At 30.3% G+C, this 13,883-nt stretch overlaps 2 protein-coding genes across 5 annotated transcripts; both read left to right on the top strand.

Annotated features, from left to right (window-relative positions):
- Nucleotides 1-2,465: 2,465 nt before the first annotated feature.
- On the top strand, nucleotides 2,466-8,165 carry LOC108728324 (alpha-tocopherol transfer protein-like). Of its 2 annotated transcripts, XM_018456819.1 has the most exons (4): nucleotides 2,466-2,824; nucleotides 6,135-6,498; nucleotides 6,896-7,162; nucleotides 8,058-8,165. In XM_018456819.1, the coding sequence occupies exons 1-3, from the start codon at nucleotides 2,541-2,543 to the stop codon at nucleotides 7,157-7,159; spliced, it is 912 nt and encodes a 303-aa protein (XP_018312321.1). In that variant the 5' UTR covers nucleotides 2,466-2,540; the 3' UTR covers nucleotides 7,160-7,162; nucleotides 8,058-8,165. The 2 variants fall into 2 exon arrangements, with proteins under 2 accessions (XP_018312321.1, XP_018312320.1); XM_018456818.1 differs by lacking the exon at nucleotides 8,058-8,165 and having other exon boundaries at nucleotides 6,896-7,184.
- An 803-nt stretch (nucleotides 8,166-8,968) lies between these two features.
- On the top strand, nucleotides 8,969-12,186 carry LOC108728329 (alpha-tocopherol transfer protein-like). 3 transcript variants are annotated; one of them, XM_018456828.1, is made up of 4 exons: nucleotides 8,969-9,305; nucleotides 10,984-11,286; nucleotides 11,384-11,747; nucleotides 11,868-12,186. In XM_018456828.1, the coding sequence occupies exons 2-4, from the start codon at nucleotides 11,000-11,002 to the stop codon at nucleotides 12,123-12,125; spliced, it is 909 nt and encodes a 302-aa protein (XP_018312330.1). In that variant the 5' UTR covers nucleotides 8,969-9,305; nucleotides 10,984-10,999; the 3' UTR covers nucleotides 12,126-12,186. The 3 variants fall into 3 exon arrangements, with proteins under 3 accessions (XP_018312330.1, XP_018312328.1, XP_018312329.1); XM_018456826.1 differs by having other exon boundaries at nucleotides 10,954-11,286; XM_018456827.1 differs by lacking the exon at nucleotides 8,969-9,305 and having other exon boundaries at nucleotides 10,927-11,286.
- Nucleotides 12,187-13,883: the final 1,697 nt, after the last annotated feature.

The raw sequence follows: 13,883 nt of genomic DNA, 5'->3' as shown, positions 1-13,883 counted from the left end.
ATGTTTTCATGGACCCTCCTTATCTGCTAAAATTACTTCGCAATCATTTTCTTGATTCCGGATTGTACGTAAATGACCATTTTATAACATCGATAACCTTGAAAAGATTATTAAAAATCAACAGCGGCGATTTAAAAATTGCACACAAATTGTGAGAAACTCATTTGCACGTTCAAGGACCATAACGCCAAAATGTGAAACTGGCAACACAACTTTTCTCTGCAACAAACGCAGCCGCAATTGACTGGTGTGGTTCCTGTGGATTTATGGACAATTGTCCAGAATGGGCTGCAACAGCTAAATTTATAAAGCTATTCAATGACTGGTTTGATGTTTTCAATAGTACCTGCAAATATGGACATCATCCTGGACAAAATGGTTATGGCGTTGATATTTTGTGCCTTTAGATATCTTTAGATATCTGAAAGATATCTTAAACTGTTGCATAAGACATCTTTTAGAGCCCTAAAAGATATTTTTTCGTAAAAAATGCAAGATATCGCAAGATATGGCGAGAAGTCTTTTAGAAATCTAAAAGACATCTTTTTATCTATCTGGGTTTTATGTAGTATCACCTATTGACTATGTCACAAGGATGAAAGACGATACCGAGAAGATCCATAAGCAAAGGAATCAGGCGAGGACACTCAACGGAGGATATTCAATTCTTCATTGGTTTTCTGGTAGATCATCGGATTGTCTATACGGATAGTGCAGTCATCGCGCGATACCTCATCACGATATCTCATCGCGTTTATCTCGTTGATATCCTCCTATAATAAAATTGGGATGCTGAATCGATAGTCGAATTCATTGTTGCCCCTTTTCCGCGATGCGGATGATTGCTTGGAACTTGATTGCATCGCGTACGTAACTTCGTGTCGATTTGATTTTCTCGCTGTCCTTACTTCGTGAGCAGCTGTCATTGCGGAGATCGCGCGTTTGATTGTTATATGTATTGAAGGTTAAATGTAATCGATTAATAAATATTATATGCATATTTGTATATATAATATTAAAAGCTCAATAGCGCGCGCGAAGCACGCGCTTGTTATGTCTAGTATACTAAAAAATACGTGATATAACAAATTTACCTTTTCAAAAAAAAGTAAAAATAAAGTAAAAATAAGAAAAAATCGTTACATAAATTATTATACTTGCTTGTGTGTGCGCTCTTCGAAGAAAAAATGACTTCCTATTCCAAATTTTCAAACTATGAAAAAAAATATATATAATAATAATTTTTTTCAAAAATATGTAAAATCGTTAAATTACGCCAATTATAAACAGAAAATACATTTCGTTGAAACATTAATGTTATATAACTACTTTTAAACAAAAATACGTGAAAATAAGAGTATCTAATTAAAATAAAAAAATTTTAATATAAAAAAACTTGGCGCGGTTAACAAACTTGGCTTGGTCTAGCGACGCCACCCAAGGTCAAACTGATAAAATCATTAATAGATCTCTTTAAACCCTACAATTTTTGTCTAAAACATTTTTCTCAAAAATCCATACTTTCCGAGATATTCAGCCGGCCCGGTATTTTTGGCGGGCACTGTATATTTTCATAGTTTGGAATAGGTTTGGAATAAGAAGTTATTCAAGGCGCGCACATACAAGCGAGTATAATAATTTATAAAAAGGCGCCAAGTGTGCGTGCTCCTCTTAGAAAAAACCGTTATATAATATAATAATTATATAAATTATTATATAACGGTTTTTTCTAAGAGGAGCATGTTCACAACTTTATATCTATAAAGATGTTTTTACATAATTTGCAAATCGCAAAACGCAGAAGCAGAATGAAGATTTGCATTTGTTTTTTCATTGCATGCAGTGTGTTTTGCGTGCGGTGATCGTCATTCTACGTCTGCGTTTGCAAACTACGTTTTGCGATTTGCAAGTTATGTAGAAGCACCTTTAAACATAATAGTACAATTATATAACATAAATATACAGAGTAATGAAGTTAAAAAAAATATTTGTCTCGATGTACAATAATAACGAGTTATCAGCCTATAATTTCTGTCAAGCTGTCAAGAATTTAATTTGTGATTATAGTACGTAGTGAATGTAATCATACGTTAAGCTATATCTGTACTACGTCTTCATAAATGTGAAAATCTCCATATAGTTGCGTGTAGTAGTACCTTGAAAAGTTGGTGAGTAATAACCAATTGTGTAGTCGATTGTCAGCCAAGCAAGCTTCTCTCTCTTCTTTGAGTGTATTTAAAAAGTAATTTTTCTGTTTTATTATAACACAATTATTTTAACACATATATTTATTATAACATTCTAACTTAATTTTTATCACATGACTTAAATATTAATTAAAGATACTATTACATCTTTAATATTAAACCGTGTGTACTATGTGGTACTAGTAATTTCAATTTTTTCATTAAATTTGTTTAGTGCATAACATTTGTTTGTACGTATAAAAGAGAGGTAACGTTTTAGATAATTTAGATGATTTACTAAGTGTTAAAATATGTGTTTTTTATATTAGTAAAAGGTTGTACAAGTAATCTACGATGTCACTGATTAAAAGGATTTCCTACGATGAGGAAAAGAAGAAAAATCCTAAATTGAAAGATGTCGATATACAAATCTTAAAGGATTGGTGCATGAAACAACCGCATCTTCCGAAAATTTTAGATATTGAATATGTATTATTCTTGCACAGTAATTATTATCATATCGAGGCTGCTAAGAATACCATTGAAGAATATTACACTTCCAGGACTCACATGCCAGAATTTTTTTCCGATAGAGATCCACTTGGAACGAGGCAATTGCGAGAGATATTTAAAGTTACGTAAGTATTAAAAGATTTGTTCACATATTCAAGTATATTTTAATAATATTCAATAGAATACAAAATCAGAGCTATTATATAGCCCAGCTAGTTGATTGGCTGATAAATTACACAGGTTTACAAGGTTTTTATCACAAAAGAAGCAAGAGGTTTACCTCCACACATCATGAGATAGGACCCTAATAAATCAAAGAACACACATCACGAAGACTACATATTCAGACAATATAATGGATAGAAGATCTCTTTGCGTAAAATTATACCGTTGATATGCTAGTTTAGTTATTGATTAATTTATTCATTGAAAAGGACATTTATGGTTGAAACGTTTGAATCTATTTCATTTGATTATATCATATTAATAAATTATCAGCAAACATCAACTAGCTGGGCTATAATAGCTCTGATTTTGTATTTTGTTGAATTTTATTCAACAACATATTGTAATAACAATTTTATATTTTAACAATAAATAATATTAACAATTAATGGATTCTGACATATTTCTCGTGTATATAAAATCGTGACATAAAATCTCATAAAAAATACAATGACTAACGGGTAATTGAGATTAATAATTAACGCAATATTATTCGTGCGTAATAATTAACAAAAAAATGTATTGTTCAAGACATTCTGTACAAATCGAAAGAATGGGACATTTCCGTTCCGCTCGAGTCATCAGCGATGTCCTACGATAGATTTGAAAATTAATCGTACCGAATAGATTTAAAAGAGTAGCTGAGGAGTCTCTTCAATTCCATATTTTAAAAACATCCCTGTCAAGTAAATTATTTTGCGTATCCGTTCTATCAAAATAATTTACTTTTTGACATGTTGGTTATAATTAGCAGCTGTGCTCGCTTAGCCAAACAGCTAATTGACAGGGATGTTTCTAAAATATAGAATTGAAGAGACTCCCCAGCTAGGGGAGAGTGGGATAATGACGATCGCGGGATAATGGCGAACACAACAATATCAATATATTAGACAAAGAAAACAAATTTTATTTCTTGATTTACCGACAATTCAGTCGGTAATTTGTCACGCAGTGCTAGACAGACAGTGGCAGAATAAGGTTGCGCACAGAGTTCAAGGTAAATATAATTGAACTTTTCAGTCCTTTTTCAAGTAATTTTTTTGCTAATTTTGAGTATAATAAGGTAAAAGAAACGTGCTTTCAATTGAGTAATATCATAAAAAATCATGAAAAAATTTGAAGAAGGTATCCAAATAAAAAAGAAAGATGAAGTATCAAAGAAGAAGAAGAAAAAAGAGAAAGAAAATGTATAGAAACTGACTTTTGTGACAATTAGCTGTGATTAGTACTCTGTTCGTGATTATCCCATTGTAGTCGGGAAATCACGAACAGTAAGAGTTTTGTTTTGTTATTAAAAATTTATTTTATGTTCAAATCTAATAAAAAATGACGATAGACGTAAATAAATAAATAATTGGTGTATAATTATAAGCAATTAAAAAACTTATTTCTTACTTAGCTTTTGTTTTATTTCATTTTCTGTTTAGGTGTTCGTAATTACTCCACTCTCCCCTACTCTTTTAAACCTATTTAATACGATTAATTTTCGAGTCTACCATAGAACATCGCTGATGATGAACGGAGCTGAAACGTTCGATTCTTTCGATTTATGTAATGTCTTGAACAATACATTTTTTTTTATTATTATGCACGAATAATTGTGTTGTTTAGTTGTATTGCTCTCAATTGCCCGTTAATCATTTGAATTTTTTATCCCTTTTTTATCTCGAGCGCTCAATTAATTTTATTTTTATAACTTTGATAAAGTCTCATATTTAAATGTTTAAATGTAAAAAACTTTAGTAAAGAGCTAAAAAACGCTTATACATATTTGCTTTTAGTACTTTTTTAACGTTTTGTAAGCGCTATGTGCTACTTGGATAGAAATTTACACTATAATTTTTAAAAGATAAATAAGCGAGTGGTTTAATCTCATTTTCAATTCACTTACCGACCAACCAATATTCTAGTAACTGGAAATAATTTAATTCGATTCCCTATATTATTCTGCGAAAAAACATCTATATACACTTAAATTTTTGTATGTGGTCGTTGAATAGTTATAAACAACTTTTGTTTAAAAAATCTAAACTTCGAATAGAAATTTCGAAAAAATTGTGTAAGCTTAATAGTTTAAAAAATGTTCAAAATGAACATGTCTGTTAGACTTTTTTGATAATTGGCCAAATATTTTCGTTTTTTATTCATACTGATTGGATGAATAGTTTATGAGGAAAAAATAATAAAAATAGTCATTTTTAAAGATTAAACATTTTTTATCTCATAAACTATTGAGTTTATCAAAAAAATCTAAGAGACAAAAAATGTTCATTTGATTTAATTAAGCTTACAATCTTTTTGAAATTTTTATTCGAAGAAGTTTACAGATTTTTTAAACAAACAAATGTTCATAACTATTCAGCGATTATATAAAAAATAAGGTGTATACAAGGTATTTCACGAGGAAGGGTCAGTATCTTGGGAAGTGATAGTATCGATTATTTTAAGCAAAAATGTTCATATGAATATTTGTCTTATTTCGAACCGTTTCCGAGATAGGGCGATATAATATGAACACTGGAAAGTGTTACCACTTTCACGCAATCTATTGAAAATCTTGAAAAACACTCTCCGATTCGGAATTCTGCATGGAATTCTGCATAGGAAAGTGTCGATGATATTCTCTGACAACAGCAGAGGCACTACTATCGCAGAAGTTGTAAACATACAGCATATCTACATATTCAGCATGTGTGAATATATGCGGCATTTTTGACAATGCTTCTACAACGTTACAAACAACACTGACTGTTGTGTTGATTGTAACATTGTAAACACTTAACAGGTCACAGCGAAAACAGAAAATAAACAGCGACGCCAAAAAAGTAAGTGAACTAAAAGAAGTGGCAATATTGCATGCCAAATTCGCTTTATCTCGGAAACCGTTCGAAATAGAACACATGTTTATATGAATATTTTTGCTTAAAATGATCGATACTATCATCTCCCAAGATATTGACCTTTCCTCGTGAAACACCCTGTATATAGATATTTTTTTTCGCAGAATAATATGAAGAATCGAATTAAATTTCTAGGCACTAGAACGTTGATTGGTCGGTTAATGCATTTTTTAAGCAACTTCTTGGGGGTAAACCGCTCGCTTAAAAACAATAAAAAGATCTAAAAGAAGCGGTTAAACGTATGTACTCTCTAATAGATATGAAAATAAATCTAATTATGCGTTAAACAATGAAATTTTCTTTTAAAAAGGGCACAGATGACATTATCAATGCCAACGAAGGAAGGATACAAAATTGTTTATACGAGGTTAATAGATTACGAACCATCACGTTTTGTTTATAATGATGTCATCAAATACTTTTCTATGGTGGTCGACTTGTGGTTATACACCGAAGGGACCGCCAAGGGCCATGTAATTATTATAGACATGACAGGTGTTACTTTTACTCATGCTGGCCGTCTTAGTCCAATAGGGATTAAAAAATATCTTTATTATTTACAAGAAGCTATACCAATCAGACTTAAAGGTTTGCACTTTATTAACACCAATGCAGTCATGGATATCATTTTGTCGATGATGAAGCCATTTATGAAGAAGGAATTAATGGATGTGGTAAAAAACGATAAAAATATTTTATATTAAATATAAAAATATTACATACATGTAAATGAAAAAAAATATACAAGTAAATATAAAAAAAACTTTATCTCTATCTTACAAGGGAAGTTTCACAACTGTCCGAAACGTTTTATGTATGATATTTTATTAAATTGTTAAATAAATTTTAAACGTCTTATTTGCTCGTCTTTTGATCGTTTTAAATTAAGTTAAAACTTAATTAATTATCAAAAATTTCATATTAAGTATTAAAAGATCGCAATAAATAACAATAATATTTTTTCTATTTGTAAGAAAAATAAATTCAACATACAATTATTATTTTACACCTAAAATATTTTCAGTAGATATGGAAGATATCTTATATAATGTGTTTTCAATATATTTTCAGTTACATATTCATACTAGCCCGAAAGACACGCTAGGAAAATTTATGCCATTGGAAGCATTTCCATGCGATGTAGGTTTAGACGGGAAAGCTAGACCATGGAATGAACAACAGGAAGAGCAACTAAAAAAACTGGAACACCATCGTGAATGGTTCCTACAAGACGAAGTCACAAGTCGTGTAAACGAAGCATTAAGAATAGGAAAAAGCAAGACGATAGACATGTTCGGGGTCGAAGGAAGTTTTAAAAAACTAGATATAGATTGATTTGTATGTGTGTGTTTAATTTGTATGGAAGACGTAAACATATAAAATATTGCTTAGAGCGATGTGTTTCAATTTATCTAAACACATCATTTTTTTTATATAGCTATGATCGTAAGAAGTAAATAAAAATTTAATTTGCTTATATCAATAGAATTAATGATGATACAAATATAACAAAATTACTAAAAATTTCATTATAATTTATTCATTAGCAATATTGATAACGGTTTTACAAAAATGATATATTTGTTTGTTTCTATCGAAGATTAAGATTTTATTTAAAAAAAGTACTATGAAAATTGTAAAATGGTAGAGGACTTTTCGTCTCAGTTTTTTATTAGGAATAGCACTATATGATTAGTGGGCATTATTTTAGTTACCATGTATATGGGACGTTCCACGTCAACGGGGACAAGTGTCTGGGCAAAATTTGAAGTCGAAATAACACGTTCGAGGGCTTAAAATTTTCGTTTTTATGTGTGGTTTAATTAAGAAAAAACGTAGCGTTTTCTTAAATTCAAAGCGACTGCCCCAATGTGGCGGTTAGAATGAATAAAAAACTTATGAAAATTATTGAAAATGTTTATTTCATTGATCAGATGATCCAAAATTCATTCGATTTCCATGAAAATCGATATTTATGGGTTTTTCGAATCATTCGTAAACAATCCGTAGTCATATTTTCAAAATTCGAAATGATGGATCCAAACTCGCATCTATTTTGACGCAAAACGCGGCCATTTCAAATTTATGCATTTGTATATATGTACTTTATTTGGGAAAATGAAGTATGTGAATCAATGTTTTTGAATTGTAATTAGTTTATTTATGATAAAAGAATATGTACGAATGCTTAATTCATGTGTTCTTTAGTTTAATACGGGTTTATTTGTTGTAGAAGTTTAGTGCATGAAAGTGCACAAAGGAACATGTAAGTACAGTTTAAAAGATGAACCACCCAACCACCATGCTTGGAATCGTGTACTATGTGTACTTCGACCATTTTGACGCAACATTTCTGAAATCAATTGCACTACTTTATAGATCTAGTGATTTTATCTCTATGCGCTTGCTTTTTGAACAATTGTCATTGCATTGATAACTGTTTACGTCGTTCATGAAGTAAGCGCATGGATTTTGACAAAATAAAAGATTATATAATAAAGAATATAATGGAATTATAGTGCAGTTTAATAATGTCAAATGCTAAATAGCCCGCGCTACGCGCGCGGCTGTTTTGTACTAATGTATATAAAAAACGAAACTTTTTTTACTCAAAGTCTTGAACTGTGACATTTTACTATATAATCTTATGACGCAACCCATCAAGCGCGATGTTAGAAAAATCGAGCAATTTATTTTAATTGCGTTGTTCATAATTTTAAATCTTAATAATAAATACAATTACACATTAAACCTGATGCACGAAATGTGCACAGTAGATTTATTCAATTGAGTTATTTTTTAGGATCATTAGACGCGATTTCATTGCAATTTATTCCAATATAGGTATTATCTATGTCAGAAAAAGATGAAAACGAATTAACGTATAGAACATGTAATGTAATATACAATGTAAATGCGTATTAATTCTATTAATACATTTCGTGTCGTGTCTACTACTAATGATCTATACGCTCAACTCTCTATTTAGGCCGTCTGTAATATTTTGAATAGTTATCACATAGTATATCATTGGTATATACGGTCTGAATGGACATCAGTCAGACAAAATATGTAGCGGGAAACGGAATGTGTTAAGATTCATATAATATAATATATAAATAAGAGCTCTCTAAGAAATGCATTCGATAATAGCACATTGTTCAAATGATTATGCATTGCAGTATCTTTTTTGTTATTTAACCAATAATGCTCAACTTGTAAACAGCTTTGAATCCTGATGTTCACAACGCGATTGTGATTACACGGGTAAAATATTTTAGTCTTCGCGGAGCGCAATATGAAAGTAATCGTTCTCGGCGCGTCGTACACTTGAAATGCTCGAAACACTCGGACATTCTCTTTTAGAAATCAGTATATAATCGACTTATCGCGTGCGCAGCAGCGATATTCTGTGCTGTATTGCCAGTATTTGTAGGACAGATTCACCTGTGAATAACCGGTTAAAGAGCAACTGTTCAAGGTTAATTAATATGATCTATTTTTTTTCTAAGTATATTATTTCAACTTCGGCATATGGTTAAATGTGTTAATTATGGAAAGTGTATTGTTTACAATTATGAATGAAAGAAGACTCGGGATATGTCGTTGAAATTATCTGTGAATTTAATAAAGTGATTTTAATAAATAATTACGTTTTCGCTCATACAATTAAAAATTGTATTATTAATTTTATTTGTACATATTATATGTACTTACTGTGTCTTTGGATTTAAAGAAATATGTATTTAGAGGAAGAAAGGAAGAGAAAGAAACGTATAAAGATGGAACTAAGCTATATATATGGAATTAAGCTATATATATTAAGCTGTATATATATATATATGAAATGCCAAAAGGTTTTTAATTTTCCAAATATCCCCCATGTTTGAATGATAATTTCATAAATTGGTAAAAGGATACGCCGTCTGTCAATTGAATAATTTATATTTTTGTATTCCCAGATAGCCAAGCGTGATGTAGCGTATTGTGCAAACTAATGCATTGCATATGTTATATATTTGCTCTACATTTGCTGACATCAAAATAGGACGCATTATAAATACAACAACATGACTGCTTATATATGTAATTAGTTGTCGAAATTTCTAGAACAAACTATGAGCAATGGTGGTACATTGATGTTGGCAATATGTTAGCAACGAATAATTAATTGTTTCGTCTTGAGCTCATTGCTAACAAAATGTTGACAATATGACAACACTAGTTGTTGTCGAGGATATTCATGCTGACATATTGACATCAATTTGCCATCGCAAGAATTTGAATTCCATTGAGTTCAACGCTACAGACATAATGGTATCTCATCTTGTCCTGAGTTTGTCGAAATTAGTTGTTGCAACATGTCAGCAAATACACTGTATTTGGCTATCTAGGTTATTTACTTCTGCAGCCATTTTTATCGTGTTTTCGATGAATCTATAATTTTTAACAGTATACATAAATTGACGTGTACGTACACATGTGCACGTATGCACGCACGAACACACGCATATGCCTTTATTGCCTATATAAATATGTTATGTGTGACATATGATGTTATAAAATTACATATATGACGTTATACAATTACATAAAAAATAGGTAAACATTTTGAGGGGTTTATTCCTGTATATCTATGGCTTATCCTAATTATTGAAAAATATTACTTGCGATTATGATAGCAATGCAGTTTTACAGCTTCCGATTATTCAAATATTAGCGTATTGTTCTATCAAGCAGATATTTTTCCAATAAGTAAAGATACGATTAAGTAGCTATCGATCGTATCTATTGATACAGTTGAAAACAACGTTATCAAATTTATAATCGGTTTAGTATGGGTCATATTTTTAATTAATTATAAAGTAAATGTTTGTAAACAATAAGAATCATATTTTAAACAGTACATATAAGAACACAATCGATAAACTAGAAGCCTATACCGGTCGAAACTGGATCTTTAATGCTTAAATAATTCAATGTGAATTATATATATACTATATATGTACCATATTTATAGTCATTTGAACTGCGCGCCTGTAAATGTTTGTGCTCATATATGTGTATATTTTTTTCGCTTCTCTGCATGGTTTTATATATTTTTCTTTTTTTATGTGAGTATTTTTCAGAAAAAATTATAAACGAGGATAAATTTATAGCCTGATCAGAGCAACGATGTCACTACCAATTCGATATGTCAGTATAGAAGAACAATGCAAACGGTATCCGGAACTCAAAATGTCAGATCTGCAAATATTGAAGGATTGGATGGAAAAGCAACCTCATCTGCCACGAGTAGAAATGTTATATCTTATTTTGTTTCTGCATAGCAACTATTACCGCATAGAGCCGACTAAGAAGACGATAGATAATTTCTATACCATAAGGACACTTTTGCCGGAAGTGTTTTCTAATCGAGATCCAATTGCGTGGAAAGAATTGCGAAAAGTTTTCTCTATCATGTAAGTTAATCTGCCAAATTATTAAGATTAATATTATTAAAATTAAGTAGCGTTAAAATTTATATATTGAATATTGGAAAAAAATTCTTTCAATAAGGGCAGCCGTGCCATTAGAGCAAAAAACCAAGGAAGGATACGTAATGACATTTACCAAATTTCTGGATCCAAATCCAAATAAATTCGACTATTACGAATGTATGAAATATTTGCTTATGACATGCGAAGTACAAACTGTGATACAAGGTACCAACGAGGGATTGGTTATTATTTTGGATGCAACCGGCCTGTCTTTTAGTCATATCGCTAGTATTAATTTGATGGGATTAAAAAAAGTTTTATTTTACGTACAAGAAGCTGCTCCGGTTCGATTAAAGGCTTTTCACGTATTGAATACTATACCTATAGTAGATACGCTAATGAATCTGATAAAGCCATTTTTGAAGAAAGAACTAATGAATCTTGTAAGTCAACGAAAAAACATATATGTTATATTGTTATATACATTTTAAAGTCTTTCTTTTTAAAAATATATACGAAATATGAAAATATATGAGATGCGAATACACATTTATTATTTTTAGCTGCATTTTCATTCGAGCATGGAAACCGTGAAGAAATTTCTACCTATTGAAGCTTTACCAAACGAGTTTGGTGGAAAAGCAGGACCTATCGAAGAAATAGCTATTAAACACATTAAATTGCTGGAGGAATTTCGCGATTGGTTTCAATATGATGAAGTTTATAGACGAGTGAACGAATCTTTGCGAGTTGGCAAATGTGAGAGTACAGAAAATTTATTTGGCGTAGATGGTAGCTTTAAAAAGTTGGAGCTAGATTAATCAATGGAATTTAAATTTCTTCAGAAAAATTCTTAATAATTTTCTGTACTTTCACTCTCTCCCTCTCCTACTCTCTCACTTTCTCTCTTTCTCTCATCCCCTCTCCCTTTCTCCTGTCTCAATAAGTACAAAATAGTACAAAGCATCATATTTTTGTTATTCAGTAGTTCTTTTATTCGTTTAGAAATTATATTATATTATATATTATATTAACATTCAATATAAAAGGGTAAATACAATACAAAAGAGGATTTATATAATATAATTCAATTATTGAATTACCTTAATAATCATATTATTTTGCAAAATAAAATTTGTATAAATAAAAGTCCGAGAACTTATTTCAATAGATCTCATAAATTATTGTTAAGTAATTAACTTAAATGAAATGTTATGATTTATTATATGCTTATTTATTCCTTCATTTTTATTTCTTAATTAATAGTGAGCATTAACGCAAAAATCAACCACCAATAATTTTTCAGAAAAAATTTAAAAATGTACCTTTACATTTTTTAAATGCTGAATTGAGTGGTATAAAAATAATGGTGTAGAGGAGAGTAGGCATAAAAGATCCAGTTTTTTTTAAAATATGGAAAAAAATATTTAATCTGGTGTTGAACAAACAAAATTACCTTCTAACCTATTCGATAAAAAAAATATTTTTTCTAAAAGCTAATCGCAAATAAATGAAAAAGACTTGGAAATTTAACTCAAGAAACTTACTTTTTGTAATGATACTTTTACATCTCTCGTTACGGCCACACCGTTTTGACGATGACTATTAAATGTTTATGGACGACGTAATTTTAGTACTGTTATCAAATGAAAATATTTTTAAATTTTTGGCTATGTTCAATTAGTTGCAATACCAAATGGCTTTTTCAAAACATGTCTCTTTTATGCCCACTCTCCCCTAAATTAATCACCAATTTTTGTTCCGTTATATTAAAAAAGAAATTTTACAAAAAACAATTGATCGTAGTAAAAATCCATATTCCTATTTGTTGATTATCGGTCACATAAATATTGAAAAAAATTAATAAAAAGGTTAAACTTTAGTCGCAGTTATAGTATATACATATATATAAGAAAATCAAAAGAGATGAAAAAAAAACATGTTACAATTGCGTAAATTCACATTCTTTTTTGGATATCCAAGTTTTTGATGTAAAAAGATTGTGAACTTATACAATTATTATGAGTCTTTTTTCTTATCTCTCTTGGATGTCTATATATTTTCAAAGTTTCTCTATTAAATTTGAAGCGTTCTGCATATTTGTAGCAGTAAGTATTTTAATATTACAAATACATTGCACCGTAATGTTACTAAAATCATACATTGCAATATTTCTGAGGGTAGACATTTCAACGTTTTTGCAAGCTTGCAATAATATTACAGAAACATTTCGCAACTTTCATGCAATATTACAATGTTTCAATGTAAAATTTATGCAATATTTCTGCAATCTTTCAATGCTATATGGGAGGACACCAAAGTCACGCTTTCTCGGTCGCGTCGTACATACGACCCATGATGTAACAGTTGCACAGTAGCAGTGTAAATTTGGGCCAAAATTTGATTGGCTATTTCAATATGCCAGCGCTATTATACACAGAAAAGTAAATTTGGGCAAAAATTTGATTGGTTGTTTCGAGTATTGCTATCGTCATTATGCGCAACGGAACACCTGATATCCTTATATCATGGTACGACTCTTGTGACGGATGGAAAAGATCACGTCACAGTACATTGAT

This window comes from Mycetomoellerius zeteki, unplaced genomic scaffold, assembly GCF_001594055.1.
Source record: "Mycetomoellerius zeteki isolate Tzet28-1 unplaced genomic scaffold, Tzet1.0 scaffold61, whole genome shotgun sequence".
NCBI lineage: Eukaryota > Metazoa > Arthropoda > Insecta > Hymenoptera > Formicidae > Mycetomoellerius > Mycetomoellerius zeteki.
Note: the sequence above shows the minus strand (reverse complement) of the source record. Positions and strands in the feature narration are given on the sequence as shown.

Excerpts from the sequence above, each read along its gene's own strand:
- LOC108728329 (XM_018456828.1), top strand. The coding sequence starts at position 11,000 with ATGTCACTACCAATTCGATATGTCAGTATAGAAGAACAATGCAAACGG. Across the intron at positions 11,287-11,383 it reads CGAAAAGTTTTCTCTATCAT|GGCAGCCGTGCCATTAGAGC; the intron begins GTAAGTTAATCT and ends TCTTTCAATAAG. Across the intron at positions 11,748-11,867 it reads AGAAAGAACTAATGAATCTT|CTGCATTTTCATTCGAGCAT; the intron begins GTAAGTCAACGA and ends TATTATTTTTAG.
- LOC108728324 (XM_018456819.1), top strand. The coding sequence starts at position 2,541 with ATGTCACTGATTAAAAGGATTTCCTACGATGAGGAAAAGAAGAAAAAT. Across the intron at positions 2,825-6,134 it reads CGAGAGATATTTAAAGTTAC|GGCACAGATGACATTATCAA; the intron begins GTAAGTATTAAA and ends TCTTTTAAAAAG. Across the intron at positions 6,499-6,895 it reads AGAAGGAATTAATGGATGTG|TTACATATTCATACTAGCCC; the intron begins GTAAAAAACGAT and ends ATATATTTTCAG.